The sequence below is a fragment of the Nematostella vectensis genome, chromosome 13 (genome assembly GCF_932526225.1).
Source record: "Nematostella vectensis chromosome 13, jaNemVect1.1, whole genome shotgun sequence".
In the NCBI taxonomy this organism is placed as follows: Eukaryota; Metazoa; Cnidaria; class Anthozoa; order Actiniaria; family Edwardsiidae; genus Nematostella; species Nematostella vectensis.
In genome coordinates this window covers 10,078,183-10,098,616 of record NC_064046.1, presented here as the reverse complement: position 1 = coordinate 10,098,616, position 20,434 = coordinate 10,078,183, and the positions used below count along the sequence as shown (strand labels likewise).

Sequence of the window (20,434 nt, the reverse complement as noted above, 5' to 3'; positions counted from 1 at the left end):
AAGAATGGAATTGAAATAAAAAATGATTGGAAACGCATAAAGATCCAAGGGAAACCGAGCTTTGGCTGCTCGAGGTAATTCGATATTACACAACAAGCCACCTTTCTGGCCCATTTTTCAACCCTCTTGTCTCATGGCTATGTAATCCCATGTTGGAACTCGAATGCCAGCACACTTTTTCAGGTTTTAAACAGTATTGAGGTGGGGGGTAGATGGGTCATACAATATAGGGTCAAGCAGTCACTCTTTCTTAGCCTGCATAGCGTCGCTCGCTTTTTCTTTTCTCGCCTCCTCTCCCGCCGTCCCTCTCCCTTGAGCCGTTACGCAGGCTTCTCTTTCTCACTGGGAAGGAAGTAATTTTCATTTGTTCTAATTATTTTTTAGAGGACAGCATATACACAATGTGGGGGCCATGGGGAGAATGTGAGGCCTGTGGGCTACATGCGAAACAAGTGCGCAAAAGGAAACTCATCAATGGAGTTGAGAGTATTTATTGGAGTTGGCATGGAGGGAATAACCTAAATGACTTCAAACTCTGTTACAAGCCATGTGAAGGTATGGTTAGAGTGATGGTTTCTTTTTCTCCTGTTTGGCACTTCTGCTCATCTTGAAGGATCTCTTAAAGTCGCATTTTCACCAGTTTTCTTCCGGTCGATTATGTTTATTTTATGGTTATGTTTATGCTCATTTTAACGGAAAACGCGAAAAAGATTTCAAAATTGTCAAAGCAGAGTGTGTCCTCAAAGTTTCTTTGAGGATGTGACTGAACATTTAGAGCGGATGGCCTGTTAAATAGCGCGGATTCTTATAGATAATTTTGTCTCTTGTCGGTTGAGGTTTCCTTTGGCCCCCCCGGAAGTAAACTGGTGACGATGCGGCTTTCAGCAATACCTTAATCTTCATCTTCACCAAAAAATAGCATTGTGTTAGAAAATAGGAACGAAACCTAAATTTTCAACCAGTACTCAACCAAATACTCAGACGTGTCTCTAAAAGGCGCCAGATACAAAAAAAGCAGAAACAATAAAGCAAATAACATTTCCTCAGCTATTTGAATTTTCTGCATTTCAGAATACAACTTCACAATATGCGACAACTCAACGAAAACCATCTCCTGCCCAAAGTACAATAATTACCCGACAGTGATCGAAGTTCGTTCGGTATTTTATGGCCGAACTAGTGCCGATGTCTGTGCAAGCAGTGGCTCATATACAAACTGTAGTACGCTTGATACAGCCAAGAAAGAGGTCATGGAGTTATGCCAGGGACAAAACGAATGCATGCTTAGAAATCTTGAGTCGATATTGACAGACCCTTGTGTGGGTAACTCGAAGTTTTTTAACATGAGCTATCGCTGCCAGCCAGGTAAGTTCAAGCACTTTTTCTCGCGTCATACGGGTCTCTATTTCTGCGACTGTTTTACAATGGTCTACTCGGTTATTTTCTGATTTTGACAGGAAAGATAGATAAAGAATCCTTTAATACATAAATTGACATTTGTTTATTTGTCTGGACGTTAAAACGTGGGAAAAACTCTTTTTATTGGGTTCAATATGTCGCAAGAGCGTACATTTGCCTTGTACAATAACAGTGGCAAGTGCTTACCCAAGTACGCCATAACACACGAAAATTGCTTGATGGGGCTTAGCGAACGCTTACCTGTAGTGCCAAAGATGCAAAACGTCAAAAAAGCCCAGTTAGATTGGATAGCTGGAGAAGGCTTTTGATTAGATGACTTTAAAAATAGCAAAATACAATTCTTTCTGACAGTTTGCTGGCAACTAATAGATTATGTCAAGAGACCATGAGGTAAGAGAACGAATCCCCCGTATTAGGGTATGTTCCAATGATGACGTCCGTAAAAATTATTTTTAGGACAAGCAGTTATTTTTAGATACGTCTCTGATTGGTTAGCGCTCACGTTTCCTAGCAACAAGAGTCTTACGCGCGATCACATCTTGAGCAATGTGATCCGGCAAAGGATGTTTCGGAAATCTTTTTGACCGAAAATACCTTCCTTTTTTACGAACGCTGTATAAATGATCTTCCATAGAGTACGCTGGAGCCAATCAACCGTTTCTGGGACATTGAAGTGCATAAAGTGCGTGATTTTAGGCTCTGGGATCAACTTCCCCAGTAAAAGTTTTCACTGCTGATTCGCAAATTACTTATAACAACAATCAATCATAAATCTGTGTTTACAAAACACAATTCTCTTCCAATTCCCTTTTAATGAAAAAGATAAATCCAGAACTTAATACTATTATATTCACACCGATATTACAAATAAAAGATTTCAATTCTTTATAATGAAGTAGATCTTATTCCAGTGACAAGGGTTTCTTGAGTGACATGATTTCTGAACATTTGCGTGAAAAATTAAAGTTCATTCATCTGAAAATGTTATAAATCAAAGAAAAATAAAGGCCTTCTTGTATTAAAATACATAACATAGACTATGAAAATGCCTGGGTAATCTCACTGAATTGCAGAGAATAAGGACTTTTTAGGTGTCTGCACGATGCATCTTGAATGAACTCCAAATTCACCGTCTCCCCGACGTCTTCCCGTTCAATTATTTATATAACATTTAGATAACTGAACATTAGATAACAGTTAACAGGACACCACCCCATGAGTAGCATTGTGATCATGAGCCTTGAAGAGAAGCTAAAAGGATAAAAACAGGTAGCGAACGAAGTAAAGAAGTGCAGAGGGAAAAAAATTTGTGTGAAATTGTACTAGCTCGTGGTGCACATAACCAAATATGGCGCGACGAACCATGTATGGATGCTATGATTGACAAGCTCGCGCAATCTAAAAATAGCTTTCTTGGACGTTATCATGGGCCACGGGGACTCGTTCTCTTATATCATGGTCTCTTGGTTATGTTGCATACCTTTAAACGAAGTTGACTTCGTATTGACACCAAACTAAAAATAATACCTAAAAAGGTATAATTTTTACTTCCAAATGTTTTGTTTTTTGGTTTGAATAGTCTACGAATTTGCAAGGACTGAAGGCTACAAAATGGTGCCAAAGAATATCAGTTGCTATGAAGACATGGTCATCGTACCACACGATGCCACGTGGAAATCCAATGAATGCCCACACCTACCAAACACAGCCTACCCAAAAGTCAAACAGGACTGCGATGGAAATCGTCACTGCTATGTGAATAATGGAATTACGTACTTAGGGGATCCCTGTGTTGGTTCGCCAAAGAGATTCCAGATGTGGTATAGCTGTCAAACAGGTGTGGTACAAAATGATTTTTTAGTCAGTAATGAATGGAATTAGAAGCTTGAAATTATGCATTGTTATATTGTTTTTAGGAATCTTTTTCTTTCAATACTAGATTATTTCAATGATCATTACGTCTACAGCCTAGGAAATCACCATATCACCATATTACTATAAATTTTAAGAGCTCAGTTCCCTAATTCCCTGCCCCAATTTTACGTAATACTGATTTGTTAAAGTGAAATATGCACAATTTGAAAAATTTATGGTTTCGGTGACGGGAAATGGCGGAAAAAAGTGCTGACCTGATTGTACTCATGATTGTTTATTGTTTTGCTTAGAAACCCCGAACCCGACATCAGTGACTAATGTTTTCTAGGCGCAACGCAACAAATATGCAAATGATATTCCGCTCGTTTTTAGTGACTTTAGTTTACGAGTCACAACTGTGTTTTGGACGTCGATCAGAACCTTTAAATTTTTCCATTTTTTCATCTGTCAGCTTTAGATCGATCACAACCAAATTACATTAAAGTGGATCGCCTTCTTAGCTACTGTCACTGAAAAAATACCGATGAACACAAAGCCAGCAATTAAATAAAGTTCGAATTGTTTCTTAGCTTTGTGTTTGTCGTTTTGTACGTATGTTTATTTGTCTGTTTACTTGACGGCTGGTGCCTTTCGGCGCTCTCTCATTGGTTAGCGGTCTAACGGCCACCGTAACTGCTAAATGGCTTCCATCACCAAACCAGTCGCGACTCGGAAACGAAAAACACAAGGTTCGCGTGTGACTGAAAACGAGTGTAACATTTCGGAAGTGAACTAAATTCGATTGAATCATCTCGAAAATTCTCTCCATCAATCCCAATGATATTCCTTGAGCATTGGACTTAAACGCTAATCACACCGCCATTTCATGCTCCCGTTCAAGGGCGAGTCACAAAAACCATCCATTTCCATCGGCTAACTCAAGTGGGTTTTTATCAAATACCGTCAATAACATATCAGAATTTATTCGTAGATTGTCATTTTGAAGCTTCCTTGCAAATAAACCGCTGCATTTTCAATGATAAACAGTAACAAAAAAGTGGGTCTAAAACAAGGAGATCATTGTAGAAATGCAAACAATAACAAGGGAAATGCTGATCAATATTCTTGTTTGTCCTTACTATTTCTTATATTACTCCAGCCAAAGGTGGTCTAAGTAAAGAGTGGGGTCCTTGGAGCAATTGTACGGAATGTGGGTTGTACAGCTTTCGAGAGCGCAACAAAACCTGTTTACACCCTGCTACTCACACAGCAGGAGCGCATTGTCCATTGGTTCAGGAAACGCAGAACTGTAATAAGCCTTGCCCTGGTGAGTATGCGACCTTAGACAATTCCTTATTCCTGAAGCATGGTCAAAACAAGTTTATCCAAAGCGCATAATTCTAGAATGTTTATATTACATTTAAGCTTCCTAACTACTTACCTATAATCTATCTACATACTTACCTAACGTACCAACCTATTCACCTAATAATCTATCTACATACTTACCTCACATACCAACCTATTCACCTCATTTCCTATCTACTTACGTCTCTAATATATCAACCACCATTCAACTAAAAAACAACTTACCTATCTACTATTATGTTACTATGTTCTCAATTTCCAGTTCAAAATCTTGGCTTCACCAACATTGAAAATTCAGCTATCGCCGCCGTTTTTGGAGAGCCACTCGTTGTGAATTGGAAAATGGCGTCAGGCACGAACGTGACCATCATGTTTGTATGGGGCGACAATTCCACCAACACCACTATGGAATACGTGCAAGCGAATGTCACGACCCCCTTACTTGGTCAAATGACGTCACATAATTATACAAGCGAAGGAGAATACACACTGACACTCTCCGGTTTTAACGTCGTGAATAATATCACACAACACACTTCTGTCTACGTTCAGGTTAAATTAGAGGGGCTTAATTTAACCACCCCGATATGGATAAAGAAGAATGAATCTGTCACGCTTTCTATGTCACTAGAAAAAGTCTCCAAAGCTCTACCCTACGTTACTTGGAGTTTTGGAGATAAAAGTAGTCTAATAACGACTAACTTTACAGTCGATCACCTATACACAAGTCCTGGAAATTTCACCGTGGCCGTAAATGCATCCAATAGAGTAAGCTTTGTAGAGACATCGAAGGTTATTCTCGTGCAGGAGAATATAACTGACTTTAAATTTACTAGTAATATATTCAGCGTCTCCTTAAATTCTAATGCGGATTTGGGACTCCTGTGGAATACAGGCAGCCATCTTATCATCTGTTTCAACATCAGTGATAACTCTTCTGGATGTCAGTATTCACACATTAGGGACCCTAGTACTGGTGGAGTACACCTTCGGCATGTTTTCGCACAATTAGGACTGTTCCACGTCTCAGCGAAAGCGTACAACTATGTGAATACTGCGCATGCTGCAACACAGGTACTTGTGGAGATACCAATTTCAGGCTTCAATGCATCCATCGTCTGTCACAAGAAGTTTAAAGATTGTTTTCAGGGTGACGGGGTCTCAGTCTTTGGTACAATCACCAATGGATCGAACCCTCACATTAAGGTAGACATGAACGATTCGAGTGTGTTTATTTTCAGTCTCAGTAACCAAATCAGCCTCAACTACATTTACAATACTTCCGGTGTCTTCAAAGCTTCAGTCACTGCCTTTAACAATGCGACTCAGCAAACGTATGAAGCAACGTTAAATATGCTGTCTCTGACACCTTTACAAGGTGTAAGAGTGATTTGTGATGCAATGGTAACCCTAGGGAACGAAACAACATGTCATCTATCAATCGATAATGGATCGGCCTACGAGTGCCACATACTCTCCGATGGTCTCTCGCTCAACTACACTTATGATACCATGCCTAACCGTTTGATACACCGCTATAATACTTATGGTATCTATCTTGTTGCAATGACGTGCTCAAACGCTTTAGGGGACAAAACAGCGAGGTACACGACCGTGGTTTCGGGACCTACACTTGGAATGTCCCTGTCCAATAATGGGCCCATGGTCCATGGTGTGGTTTCGTCTTTTAGGGTCAACATCCTGAATGCGCCACTAGGGTCCTGTTTTATGATTGATGTCGGTGACGGATTAAGGGTGGCTTACGGAGATAAAAACTGCAGTGTGGAAAACTACGGGATCTCAAACGTCTTACCGCTCAAAAAGGCATTCACATTCAATCACACTTACAGCCGGCATGGGATCTTTAAAGCAATTCTGAAAGGCTCCGGGAACCTTATAAAGGAAGAGGTAACGAGTAACATTACCATAACTGAAAGACCTTGTAATATTTTAACTATTGGCTTTATTAACATTGCAAAGACTTCTGTCACATCAACACGTTTGCAGAAATCCCGAGATTTCACAGTGAGGTCTAGTTATACCATTAAGTGTGATGATGCCAACGGAGCAGTACTAGACTGGGAGGTATTTCAGAATAATTCAAATGGAGTGTTAAAGTCTATGTTGAAAAAATCCACTTCAACATCACAGCTAACAATTGAAGCAAGAAGCCTTGATTACGGCATCTATAGAGTTAGCTTAAGGCTGACCCTGGAGGGGGTGGCCGGGATTTCGGACACTACAGAGGGTTACATAAACGTGGTGCCCACGCCCCTCGAGGTCGTCATTAAACAAGGGTCCGCCTTCAGAAGAAGTCAAAACGATGACATCACCATCGACGGCTCGGAATCACGTGACCCCGACAAAACTGGAAGTATGAACAAAACGTTGAACTTCTTATGGTTCTGTTACCTGGCTAATGAAATAGCTGAAGTCAATATTACCAATAGGCCGGTATCTAGCTTGATTGAAAGCGTTCCTGCTAAGAATCAATCAGAAGAGGATTCTTGTGCAAGATTTGTGCTGAGCAGGTCCTATGTCACTATGTCGTCTATACAATTGAGCCCTCAGTTAATTCGTCAGCAGATTATTATGATAGAACTGATAGTCAAGGAGGGGAACAGACATGCGCGAACAACGTCCGTGATGCAGCTGTATAATTCGTCGATGCCAATTCTCTATATAAGGTATGTCATAAAGACTTAAGACGTTAAGGGCCTATGGTATTATCTTTTGAGTCTGTTGCTAGGGAATTTTTTTTGTTTTATAAAAGCTTCTGTTTCTTGTCAAATCTCTTGGAACTTTCAACAAGTGTTTTAGACACAAATTACACAAGTGATGACGTCATCTGCCCCCTCCTATGGTTACGTGACCCAGAACATAAAAACGTGTCGGAGAAGCTACTGTTCGAATCTAACATAATTCCTTTTGCAGAAATATTTTAACATTACTATTTTCTAAAAGTTCACGCATCGGATTTGCGAAATTTTGATACCGCGAGAAATGGCAATTTTTTATGTTCTTCGAAAACCTTATATTTGTTAATAACTTTTTTATTTCTTCAAAAATCAAAAACCCCATGCGCTAAGTTGATAGGAATGGTAATATCAATGGTTTGATTGAAAAAATTCACATTCAGATTCACAATTGTTGTAAAATGTTCAAAATTAACGTGTTTTTCTCGCGCGGAAATGGCCGCCATCTTGTTTTTTCGCCATTTATTTTTATTCTCGAAAAACATATAAAATTGCAAATGTCGAAAGTTTATTTCAATCTCTTGGAAAAAAAGAAAAAGGCAAATTAGGGCTGGAGTTTCATAGAAAATAAAAATAAAAAAAGACGACCGGGGATTGAACCCGGAACGCTTGCTTACGATTCAAACGCGCGGGGATTTTTGTCTATTTAACGGAATGTAGCGCTTTTCCCTTTCGTAGCAACGGAGATTCGTAGCAACGAGATAGTACCATAGGCCCTTAAGAAGTAGGACTGATTCATTCATTAGGCGCACCTGTTCGTTGAAAATATATAGACATAAGAAGCCAAAAAAAAAATGGTTCCCATGGCTGCTCATGAGTTTAGTTTGTTTTTGTCTACAGTACTTACAGTACTTACCCGCTTATAAGAACCTAGAATTTAAGAACCTTTATAACTAAACTAAAACATGTATTATTAAATCAATATTTTGAGCATGATAATGAGAGTTTAAATACATTTTGAGGGGTCTTGACCACATTTTGTATTGACATTATATCAATCTATATACCGCACTTCTACCAGCCATTTTATTAGTAACTCTTTTTTAAAATAGTTGCCTAAAATGAAGTAGTATAAAGTATAAAATAGTACCTGTTAAATAGGAACCTGTTTAGGCTTACCTGGAAAAACCTAGGTTCTTATAAGCGGGTAAGTACTGTATTTCTATTAATAAATAAAAATAATAAATGTCTCTGATGCGTACATAATGGTTCTAAATCTAAGTCAAGAAAAAAAGCACATTTATTGTGACAAAACAAAACTCTGCTTATTTCATGCTTTTCAAAGGTGTGTTCACAACTGCCAAGTCCGAGTCGACCCGACTGAAATTCTATCAATCTCCGGATTATGTTCGGAAAACTGCCACTCGAACGTTACGAAAACCTGGACACTCTACAACCGAAACGGCTCATCAAACCATTGGGACTTGGTGTCTGATTTCAAATCCATGGTTATATCATCAGAAGACCAATACAGCCTTGTCTTCCAGAAGAACGTTTTAAAGATTGGATCTATGTACACTGTGAGATTGACTGCTGATAACAAAGACGGGGGAATACTCGGACTGTCTGAGTACCAGTTCAACACAAGTGTGCCTCCTTATGGCGGAGACTGTCGTATCGAACCTAACGAGGGGTTTGCTATGAAAACTCAATTCACATTTCGTTGTCATAACTGGACGGTGGAGAACGAGCCAGCGCTGTACAGGTTTGGGTACAGAGAAGTTTATACAGATCTTAGAAATATTTTGTTCAGTACAAGTAAGATTGAATCTGCTCTGCTTTTACCCGCGGGACACGCAAAGAACAACTCGTTGCTTGATGTATTTGTTGTGATCGAAGATTTTCTTGGTGTTTCCACCACGTGGGAGGGCTCGATCAAGGTAAGTTTTATTTGCGATTAAAGTGGGATAATTGAATTTTATATCGATGAATTCATGGTTTTTGAGATTGTTGTGTAATTTTGTTCTGTAAATAATGCAAAGTAAAACAATAAAAAATACATGGCTTTAAGGGAGCAGGATTTAATCATCTATTTGTTAGCAATGAACCATTGCAGGTTACATGGATTCTCTCAAGTGCATCGTAATTTGAAATGTGTATCAAAAACTATCCAACTTCTCGCAGGTACTAACAAGACAGCTGAACACTACAGAACTCAACTCGCTCGTACTGCAGGACAACAGTCAACTCAACTTTTACATCAACATCGGAGACATACGCTCGGCTTCAGAACTTGTCAGCGGTCTTCTCTCTATCATGAACTATGAGGCCACATTACAATATGCCAGCGGTAACTCCTCTTCCGCAGCTATCACCGAGAGAAAAACGGTATGTTAACGCCGGTATATTAACGGTATGTTAACGCCGGTATATTAACGGTATGTTAACGCCGGTATATTATCGGTATGTTAACGCCGGTATATTAACGGTATGTTAACGCCGGTTTTATATGACGTGAACCTGATATTGCTTTTTGAGCCACTGACTTCATATATGTATATTTTAAAGAACTAGTGTCGTTTCGTGTTACACCTGGTCACCATTTCAAAAAAAGAAATAGTTAATAATTCATTGATTGACCCGAAGCCCAAAATTCAAGTTACACTTAGAATAAGATTTTGTCTTATGATTTTTAAATTAGGTTTTTTTTTTCCAAACGCCTCGCCCAAGACAATTTCTAAAACTCTTAGGTGATAGAACTTCGTCAACCTTTTCTTCCCGTATCATGCCCTTAGTCCCTAGCCCTTTACAGCCGCCTATCTTCGCGGGGCTTTGTTTCTTGTGTTTTTTTTTTTCAATTACCCATATCATTCGCCCGGCTGGATTAATTTTTGAATGCATATCTTGTTACTTTGGTATATTTTTATTATTTTCTTATTAATCAATAAAGGCTCGCTCGGCGATCATCTTAAAGATGTCAGCTGTACCAACTGACAACCTCGAGGCGGTCAAACAAGTGTCTGTCACATTAGCGTCGTCTGCGGAGGTCAGAAACGAAGTAGAAGTAATTGCGCTGGTAAGATGACAGACACAAACGAAAGCTGTGGAAATTTGAAACTCGTGGACACGGGCGTGTATAAAAAAAATCAACTGCAGTTTTTAAGATATTCGAGGTGTTTTTATTTTTCCGCTGACTTTAGGTGGATATGATATGAGGATTTCTATTCACGTTGCTGCATTTTATGTATGTTCATGTTTCCAGACAACTGGGACAAGTAAGTTGGATTCGATGGCCAGTGTACTTCTGAACAAGTCCAAAGAAGACATTGGCATCACCGCCATAGCAGACGCTGCCAAAGACATGGTGACCGCAGCCAGTAATGTCATGCGGTCAGCGGCATACGTGGCGAATTACTCACGCAAAGGGGAGGAAATGTCCGGCAACATTAAAAAGGTACTGAATTATGGAATATTTGATGTCACCATGCACGTTGTTAGCACGCCCTTAACAGTCAACACATTTATCAACCCCACATATCGAGATGTCAACTTTTACAATTTCCTTATATGGTCAACCGTACTTACCATATTTGGAAAACGACTATATTTTCCCCTATAGAAACGCCAAAACAGGTGAATAATCATACATTCTTTCAAATTGCTTAGAGAAACAATTTATAAACTCACTACATTTGTTAATCATTCAGGAAGCTAAGAATCGGATTAAAAATTCTGACGACAGGAATCTCGGTACTTCAACACAAAGTCGACACCAATACCTTGATATGCGCCTTAGAGATTCTCCCTTCTTGCCTTTTATAGAGTCAAGCAGTAGTAAATAACAACATGAGAATATTCGACATCATCGCCAAAGCCGTCTTCAACAAGCACCTCCCAGGACAGGATGACGTCATAGTACAAACAACCAGCACAGCAGTGGTTTATCGAAGGGTTACTCCCAAAAATATTGCCGATAAGTCAGTGGTGGTAGGAGGGGCAGAGGTCAGGTTACCCAGCTCCACGGTTCAACATCAAAGATATAACCACACGGATATACAGGTATCAGTAGCGGATCTAGAGGTCACTGAGCAAACCCCTCCTTTGGCGAAAACCTTTTGGACCTCCACGGTGCTGGGCTTTACTTGGTCCAGAACGCTTACACTCTAACGTGTATGTATGGTGTTTCAAAGAGATCTACATTAATGAATAGTTAGGGTTTTGAGACAAAATGTTTTACGGCAGTTTTCAATGTTATGCGAAACAATTTCCATCTTCTAAGCCGTTTTCTGGCGTCCGTCACGCAAACTAACGGAATTGAATTAGTGTTTTTGATTGGCCAGCACGTACCTTATAGAGAGGTGGCGTGCTTGGAAGCCATTTCAGTGTTGGCCAATGAAAACGCTTAAAGGATTTTGAATGACGGAATCCAGAAGGGAGTTTGAAATCATCGTTCAGAGTTCGCAGAATGTTGTAAAATACTGTCAAATATCTAGGAAAGTTTTGCATTAGTCGATAAGGCTTACTGCCTTATCCTGGCCATGAATTGCCTTATCCTGCAATGCTTTGTCAGACGTAATTTTTAAATCACCTTCGGCCGCCTAACGCTGCATTCAGTTTGACCAAAGTCGGGCAAAATAATTGCGACTTTCGATGTCAGATCAATCTTCGACGTCGACATGTATGATAAGTTCGACTTAGAAAGTGTGCATCGTGGAAAGAGGGTGCGAGAGTTTTGAAACACTGCTCAAAATTACCATCGAAGCGATCCCTACAATTAACATAAGTCTCCTTAGACTCTTTCCATCGGTACGCTCTTTTTCTCCCAACTTTGAACAAATTATTTCTTCGCTTTAGTGCACTCTGTTCTGTTGTATGGAGAAATCTAGAAATGCAGGCACGTACCCAGGATTGGCTAAGGGGGTGCGCAGTCATATGTATAGCATTTGACGATCCATCAAAAGACGATAGACCGTATTCACGATGTTGCGCACGTATCCAAATTGCCACAGACTGGCGGGCCCTAGCTGATTTAGAATGGTGTACGAAGTAGACTTTACAGATGAAGCTATAGAAAATGCTGTCAGAGTGCATTTTTCGAGGAATTTTTACATCAAATTCACCTTCGTCTTCGTTTTGGATCAGCTTTCTATATCCCCCTCCCCAGTGTTTGCGCCTGGAATTGACTGTTAATTTATTTTGTTCTAATTTTTTGCCCAGATGAGTGTTATTCCAGAGAACCCCTACACGTGGGACAACTCAAGTCTTCGAATGCGTTCACCCATCGTCTCTCTTAAGATTATGGACGACAACAGCAAACCCATAACCGTAGCTAACCTGACCGAAGATATCGAACTTACGATCGGAGGGGTTAGTTCCTCTCCTCACGAGGAATCCCCTCAATTTTACAGACCCGCTGATAACTCCTCCCTACAGTATCACACTTTTACGTATAGTGAACCGGGAGAGTCAATACGTCTAGCTATAAGACCTGTCAATAAAACAAACAAGTTCATTGTGTTTGTAAAATTAGGAAGCAAGCCTACGGAATTGGACTTCGAAATAAGCGGAACGTTTCCAAATTACTCTTCGTGCAATCTCACCGCTGTTAATGAGCCGTACAACTGCAGCTCTGACCCTTACAGTTTATTTCTCGCTGGTGATCGTCTTACGCTTAATGGTATTTACTACGTCGGAATTAAGTACGTCACGGGCGACAAGGGGGTCAATGATGAGGTTAAGAGTCGAGAGAAAAGGGACTGTGAACAAGGGCGAAGGTCAAAGAGATCATGTATAAAATACAAAGACCCTCCACCCACCCTACCTGGTAATGGGGAGTACGAAAGGTTCCAGAAGGACTACGATAGGTTCCTAGATATAAACTACACAATGGGTACGGAGAGTGTTGGCTGCCGGTACTGGAGTCTCGCTTCAAATACGTGGACGACAAAAGGATGCAAGGTGAGGCCTGGTAAATAGGCAACCCACCTTTCCCACATTTCCCATAATGCATGACACATTTCCCATAATGCATGACACATTTCCCATAATGCATGACACATTTCCCATAATGCATGACACATTTCCCATAATGCATGACACATTTCCCATAATGCATGACACATTTCCCATAATGCATGACACATTTCCCATAATGCATGACACATTTCCCATAATGCATGACACATTTCCCATAATGCATGACACATTTCCCATAATGCATGACACATTTCCCATAATGCATGACACATTTCCCATAATGCATGACACATTTCCCATAATGCATGACACATTTCCCATAATGCATGACACATTTCCCATAATGCATGACACATTTCCCATAATGCATGACACATTTCCCATAATGCATGACACATTTCCCATAATGCATGACACATTTCCCATAATGCATGACACATTTCCCATAATGCACGACAAATTTCCTATAATGCATGACACATTTTTTTACTGTTTGGCTGAAATGCATCTTAAAACTTGAATGTTTTTACATTCATTGGCGTCGTAAATTATCCGTACAACACTGCATGATGGACTTGGCAAGCCGACCCTTTTAAACTGAAAGGTATCAAGCGAACATTTTAACGACTTTAAAATATCACTGTAATTAAACATGATCAATTTGAGACGATACGGATGGTGTGCGTGGCTATTCGTGATTGATATTTTGCACCTTTCATTTTGGTGTAAAATAAATTTCGGTAAAAAAACGAAACCAATCGACATTGCGACATTGCAAACTGTTTTTTTTAACGTTCGAATGGTTTGGGGTGAACAGAAGTGATTCCTTGAAGCTATTTGGTTATTGTAAAGCGTGGCTGTACATAGCAGCCCCCTCCCACCTCCACACCCTTATCCTCCGTGTCTCATCTCGTCTCAGGTTGGTCGTCGACGCTCGTCAGGACGCCAGCTCTCGTGCACGTGCAACCATCTGACGTCATTCGGCGGTAGCTTCTTTGTGGCTCCCAACCCAATCGATCTAGCGCAAGTCTGGATAGCCTTCCAGAATCCCGAGGATAACATACCCATCATTGTTACTATGACTACCGTGATGGGGGTGTTCCTGCTGGTTCTCATTTGGGCGCGACGTGCTGACAGCAAGGACGAGGCACATCAGGTAGGGGTCGTAAGCAGTCGTAAGGGAAGAATATGGCGACGACAAGGAAGATGAGTAAAAAAAAATTATGCCTCTCTGCCCCGTCCTTAGTTTGCCATTATAATTTTTTACACGCTTTGTAAGTATTGTACGTTATTGCTTTCTTTACGGGTGGAAAATACCTTGTAAATTCCAAACATTTTCTATACATTTCACTATTCCAATAGGCCAGTTCACTAGTTTACTTACTACCTCTTGGCATTTTTTAAACCTCCTTTTGATTTACTTTCTCACAGAATAGTATCGTTATGATGCAAAACAATGGCGTCACAAAGTCCTACAACTACATGGTGACGATCAGAACTGGTCAGCGGCGTGATGCGGGCACAACCGCAAACGTATTCCTTGCCCTTTCCGGTGACGTCAGCGAGAGTGGCGTGATTCCCATCAGTACCACAACAGGAGCTAAATTCAACCGTGGATCCAGCATAGACACAACCGTCTGCCTTCCAATGAACTTGGGATCCCTGTTGTACATCCATATTTGGCACGACAACCAGGGTCAAAGTCCAGCATGGTTTCTTGATGACGTCACCATCCGAAACTTGCAGACAGGTGGACAGTGGAATTTTGTGTGCGACCGCTGGATTGCTGTGGAAAACGAGGAATGCCGGACTGATGTCATCCTTTACGCTGCATCTCAAGCGGAGTTGAATAACTACACGCGTATTTTCGTCAAAAAGACATCCAATGATTTGTACGATGGGCACCTGTGGTTCTCTGTCGTCGCCAAGCCGCCCACGAGCTCCTTCACTCGTGTCCAGCGGTGTTGCTGTTGCCTGTCACTCCTATTCTGCACCATGGTAACGAGCTGTATGTTCTATAATATCAAAGGTGCAGCTGATGACTCGATCATTATGATAGGGCCAATCAAGCTGAGTCTCCGGGAGATTGTTATTGGAGCACAGAGTGGGATCATTGTTTTCCCCATGAATTTCTTCATTGTATTCCTATTTCGCAAGAGTATGGAAGCCCGAGAGAAACTCGATGAACCAAGTAAACTTACTAAGAAGCTCCGAGCCGGGAAATTCGCGTTCTTTTACAATGAGTGCTTCGAGAGCAATGGTGCTTCGCGAAGGATGTGTAGAAGTGGTGTGTTTAAAGGACAAGTCTTATATTTCCTTGCGTGGTTTCTGTGTATAGCTACATCGTTTGCATCTGCGGTTGTTACCATTATGTATAGCTTAATGTGGAAGGCGGACATTTCAGAGAAGTGGTGCGTCTCGTTCTTCTTGTCTTTCATAGAAGACGCCTTTCTCATTCAGCCAATCAAAGTGGCTTTGCTCGCTGCATTACTCGCATTCGTTATAAAGGAGACAAAAAAACGTAAGAAGAACAACTATGAGACGTTACGAAATGGAGATACTGATAACTTCTTGGATGATACAAGTGAGAAGGGATCCGAGGAGAGTGCAAAAGTGACTAACGAACGGCGACCGCCTAATCGAAACTTCTTGGAAAACGCCCGGAGAATGAGAATCAAGCAGATAAAAACTAACCAAGTAGTAAAGGATGTCCTGTTTTATGTGGTTTTCTTACTGCTCATTATGGTGTACGCCTATGGCCACAGAGACCCTATCGCATTCAACTTGACTAAGGAGATTGTGGACTTATCAAGACCGGTGGTGGTAAGTGCATGGATCGGTCCTGTGCTAACCGGACGAAAATCTTTATAACGAGGTGTCCTTTTAAGCCGTTGTCCTAAGAGTGGGGCTCAACTCTGCTAACGATTCTTTTGTCTTTTTTTTACCTCAGGGCTTGAAACACGATCAGTACTGGGACTGGCTTTCAAAACAGATTATTCATATGATCTTCGTGGGCTTCTGGTACAATGGTGCTGAAAGTGAAGCAAGTCTGGACGGGTTTATCACTGATCGGGCGTCATTCCTTGTTGGGTTGTCCCGGCTCAGACAGCTCAGGGTCAGACAAGGTAAAGTGCATTAGACGGATGTGGTGGCGCTCGCCTTGTGCGTTTAAATCGATGTCATAAATAATCTTCTCCCAATCATGCAAGCTGTGTTTCAGTACAGTGCGCCTTAGCAGTCCGCTAAGACCAAATGTAGTTTTATTTAAAACTCATGGCAATTCAACTTTCTACTGCAATTTTGAATAAAGTTGACCCTCCTTTCTGAATTGAAATAATCGCGCGCCTCCAAATCAGCGTTCGAATGGGTCACCAAACCCACTCTAACCCCTCCTCCTCCTTTTCCGTTCAGCGCGAAACATTTTCAAGGCATTTTCGTTGTTTTGCCTTTCTCAAAGATCCATTCAAAGCAGCGCTCCTAGCATGCCTCACTTTTTCGCCTACCTTATTTCTTTATTTATTCCTTCAGCTTTCTTCAGCATACAGCACCACAGTAAAGCGTACTTAACGATTTTTTCTAAATACTTATTAAGTCTCTTTTAAGTCTCTTTTAAGCCTTCTAATATTTTTATTTTATCTTAGACACATGCGCTGGCTGGAATCCGCTGCTCGATACTGCAGGCGCGTGTTATCCTTCTTTTTCTCTTAACCACGAGGACAAAGACTTCTACAAACCAGGCTGGGAGCCACTGGACCCCGGGACCGACCGGAACAACGTGAGCTTTGAAGAGTGCCCACAACACTGGCGCTACCAAAGTGCCAGAGACTTGAATGGGCTCCCTGTGTGGGGCGTGACAAATATTTATCCAGGGGGAGGATATGTGGCAGAGTTAGGTTACTATCCTGCGAAGGCTTACCAGGTGTTGGATGAGCTCTACTCGAATAGCTGGATTGACCGGCACACTCGAGCTGTGTTATTGGAATTCGTGGTCTACAATGCGCAACAGAATTTGTTCAGTGCGGTGACCATCCTTGTGGAGTTTCTACCAATGGGAGGCATGATTCCTTACAGCAAAATCGACACAGTGAGGGTATATCGTTATGTCAATACATACTCCACACTGTTAATCGCCTCCGAAATCATCATCGTCTTAGTTATCATCGGGTCTTTGTACCTTCTTATAAAGCGCATTTACAAGCAGCGAACGCTCTTCTTTAAGTATTTCTGGAATTGGGTTGATATTTTTCAAGTCCTTTTTGGTCTTGCATCCATCTCTATGTATTTCATCAAGTTAGCGAGTATTCAGACAACTATGAAAGATCTCAAGTTGAACCCTCTCGTCTTTGTGAACTTCCAAGTCACCGTCTTCCTCAACGACGTTGACGCATGCTTGGTAGCCGCTGTAGTATTCTTGACGACGATCAAATTTCTACGTCTGCTAAAGTACCAGGCCTATATCAAACTTCTAGACAACGTTTTTGCTAGGTTCTCAACCGATATGTCCTGGTTTATGGTAGAGTTTACAATGTGGCTGATGCCTTTCGTGATTTTTGAAAACATCGTATTCGGCACAAAGCTTGAGGATTTTCATACGATTCTGTCCTCGTTCCAGTCCTCTCTGAACGCTCTGCTGGGGTCGACATACTACAACGACCTTAAAGATGGCGACCGCGTCATGGGACCATTACTTTTCGTCGGGTTTAACATCCTAGTGGTCTTCATATTACTGAACATCTTCATATCCATTATAAATGCGTTCTTTCAGAGACCTGTCGATAGTGCATTCACAAAGGCGACCGACCCCGAACTGATGCTTTTTATCGGGGATAAACTTCGGGCTTTGTTCGGAATTAACATCGTGCAGCCATCGGGAATCCCCGAAGCATCTTTAGAAAACGAAATAGGAAGCCTAGCAAGTGTTCAGACAATTGTAGAGGATGTCCGTGCCTCGCCGATCAAAGACACCAATCGCGAATATACCACTGAAGGGAAAACTACTGAAAGGAACCCAAAGTTAACTGTCAAGGAAAAGATGAGCAGATTTCATAGCCTTGTGTCGCGAATTCTGCTCCTTGACGAAATTGAGGACACTTTGTATGGCATGATCTTACTTCGGAGAGGTCGGGGCTCACTAAGAAACCGCTGTCATGCGCTTATTCATGTGAATCCGTTAGATGATAGCGACGATTTGGAGGATGACACCCAATTTTAAGGTGCCCGGGTCCAACTTGCGTGACACTATTGTTCTTATGAAAATTAGGATAATAGTTTATACTACAGAGCTGCAGCAGGCCACGTAAAGTTGGGGGAGGGGCAAAATTCAGAATCATTAAAAAAAAATTCGGGGAGGGGGGGAGGGGCACAATACAGAAACATAAAGAGAAAAACATTTTTTTCAGGGGGGAGGGGGAGAGGCAAAGTCACGCCCCTACTGTTCATGTTTTTTTTTTTAATATTGCGGGGGCACCTGACCCAAGTGCCCCTCCCCCTGCTTTGAACCTGTATTACGAATACTCGATATAGACAAAAAAATAAATTGCTATGATTTACCATAATCATTATTTTAAGGATTTATTGGATTCTGTCAGCTACTGGCATTTACATCTCATTTACATAAAGTTCTAGATAGTAAAGCATTTGTCACACATGCTATTCATATCACGCAATCATACACAGTTCGGCCGAAAAATAAAATCAATAAATAAAAGCAAGCCCCTCGAATACGTTGTATTCATCCTGTTCTAAACTAACATTTGGGTTTTCTAGAAGTTTTTTTTACCAAGTTTGAAATGCAGGGGAGGATCTAGCTTTTTACTAAAGGGGTTTGGCTCATTGACAAAGAGGGTAGGGGGAAATTATTTTTTTGAGAGAGAGAGAGAGAGAGAGAGGGAGGGAGGGAGGGAGGGAGGGAGGGAGGGAGGGAGGGAGGGAGGGAGGGAGGGAGGGAGGGAGGGAGGGAGGGAGGGAGGGAGGGAGGGAGGGAGGGAGGGAGGGAGGGAGGGAGGGAGGGAGGGAGGGAGGGAGGGAGGGAGAGAGGGAGGGAGGGAGGGAGGGAGGGAGGGAGGGAGGGAGGGAGCGTTCACAGAGTTCACATCTTCACAGAAAGCGTTCTCATAGAATAGAGATATCTGTACGAAATGCACAACCCGGGATCTCAGTTCCGCTCGTGCAACTTTGTCACATATGAAACAAACAAGACAGCTATTGTCGATTACCATGTGTGACTAGCGTGGGCTACGTTAGAAGCGCGTTCGGATACTCAACTTTTGATTCTATTTTCTCATAAACGCAGGTTCGACATACAACTACATCAAGCAAGTACTTTCGGTTAGGCCTATTTTACCAATGAGCGGGTTGCGCTAAAATGTTGAAAAGGAAAAATACTTTAGTTTTCAAATTATCTTAACAAAAATACTCTCGAATTGACTATCGGGCAAATAAAAACTCCAGATCGGAGCAGACTTGACAACAGGCAGCCACAAATTTCTGGGAATATTTGGCAACGCCAAACGTCCCGTGTTTTTGTTGACAGCATCGCCAGTCCTTATCGATGGATATTCATGCTAAATTCGCTCTGTAACTCTAGAAAACTGCAGTGAAAATGATCCCACACCAGTGAAAAATCGCTTTGAAAGCCGCGGGAACTTATACGAAGGTAATTTAGACAAGTTATAGCTTGAATAAGCTTGAACTTGCCAAAAAAACCTCGCCAAGATGAGAAGACCACGTGACGCGGAGTCCGAACAACCAAAAGCGATTTTTGGGGCATCGACTCTACTAAACTGTTGCGCATGCGCCGTAATGTAACACAGGGAACCCACACAAAAAAGACGATCGACTACAAAATTAGACTTGCTCCCCGCTCGCTACGCTCGCTCCGAGCAATAAACAAAATACAGCACGGAAAGCGCTTTGTACAGTTTTTATTCACTCGTTGCTTTGTATCAAAATATATCTTACTAAAGTAAAAAAGGAATGGCGAGCGAACTGACACACATTGGAGCGAGTCGTCGATTTTGCTCACAAATAAAAAAAATGATATAGCCAATCGGAACGCCGATATGGCGTTTTTCACTAGTGGAAAAAATCGTACGACCAATCAGCTGGCTTCTCTAGCGCGA

General features: G+C 41.5%; 1 protein-coding gene across 6 annotated transcripts in view; it reads left to right on the top strand.

The window, feature by feature from the left end:
* Positions 1-19,034, top strand: part of LOC5513821 — a 31,816-nt gene extending 12,782 nt beyond the window's left edge. For all 6 annotated transcript variants that reach the window (XM_032383346.2, XM_032383349.2, XM_048721024.1 and 3 more), the window contains 15 exons: positions 385-555; positions 1,072-1,365; positions 2,999-3,256; positions 4,433-4,600; positions 4,904-7,328; positions 8,683-9,277; positions 9,522-9,725; positions 10,288-10,413; positions 10,600-10,791; positions 11,160-11,396; positions 12,555-13,295; positions 14,233-14,469; positions 14,745-16,136; positions 16,264-16,438; positions 16,955-19,034. In XM_032383346.2, coding sequence (XP_032239237.2) covers positions 385-555; positions 1,072-1,365; positions 2,999-3,256; positions 4,433-4,600; positions 4,904-7,328; positions 8,683-9,277; positions 9,522-9,725; positions 10,288-10,413; positions 10,600-10,791; positions 11,160-11,396; positions 12,555-13,295; positions 14,233-14,469; positions 14,745-16,136; positions 16,264-16,438; positions 16,955-18,525 — 8,786 coding nt within the window. In that variant the 3' untranslated portion in view covers positions 18,526-19,034. The remainder of the gene's footprint in view (positions 1-384; positions 556-1,071; positions 1,366-2,998; positions 3,257-4,432; positions 4,601-4,903; positions 7,329-8,682; positions 9,278-9,521; positions 9,726-10,287; positions 10,414-10,599; positions 10,792-11,159; positions 11,397-12,554; positions 13,296-14,232; positions 14,470-14,744; positions 16,137-16,263; positions 16,439-16,954) is intronic.
* The last annotated feature ends 1,400 nt before the right edge of the window (positions 19,035-20,434 follow it).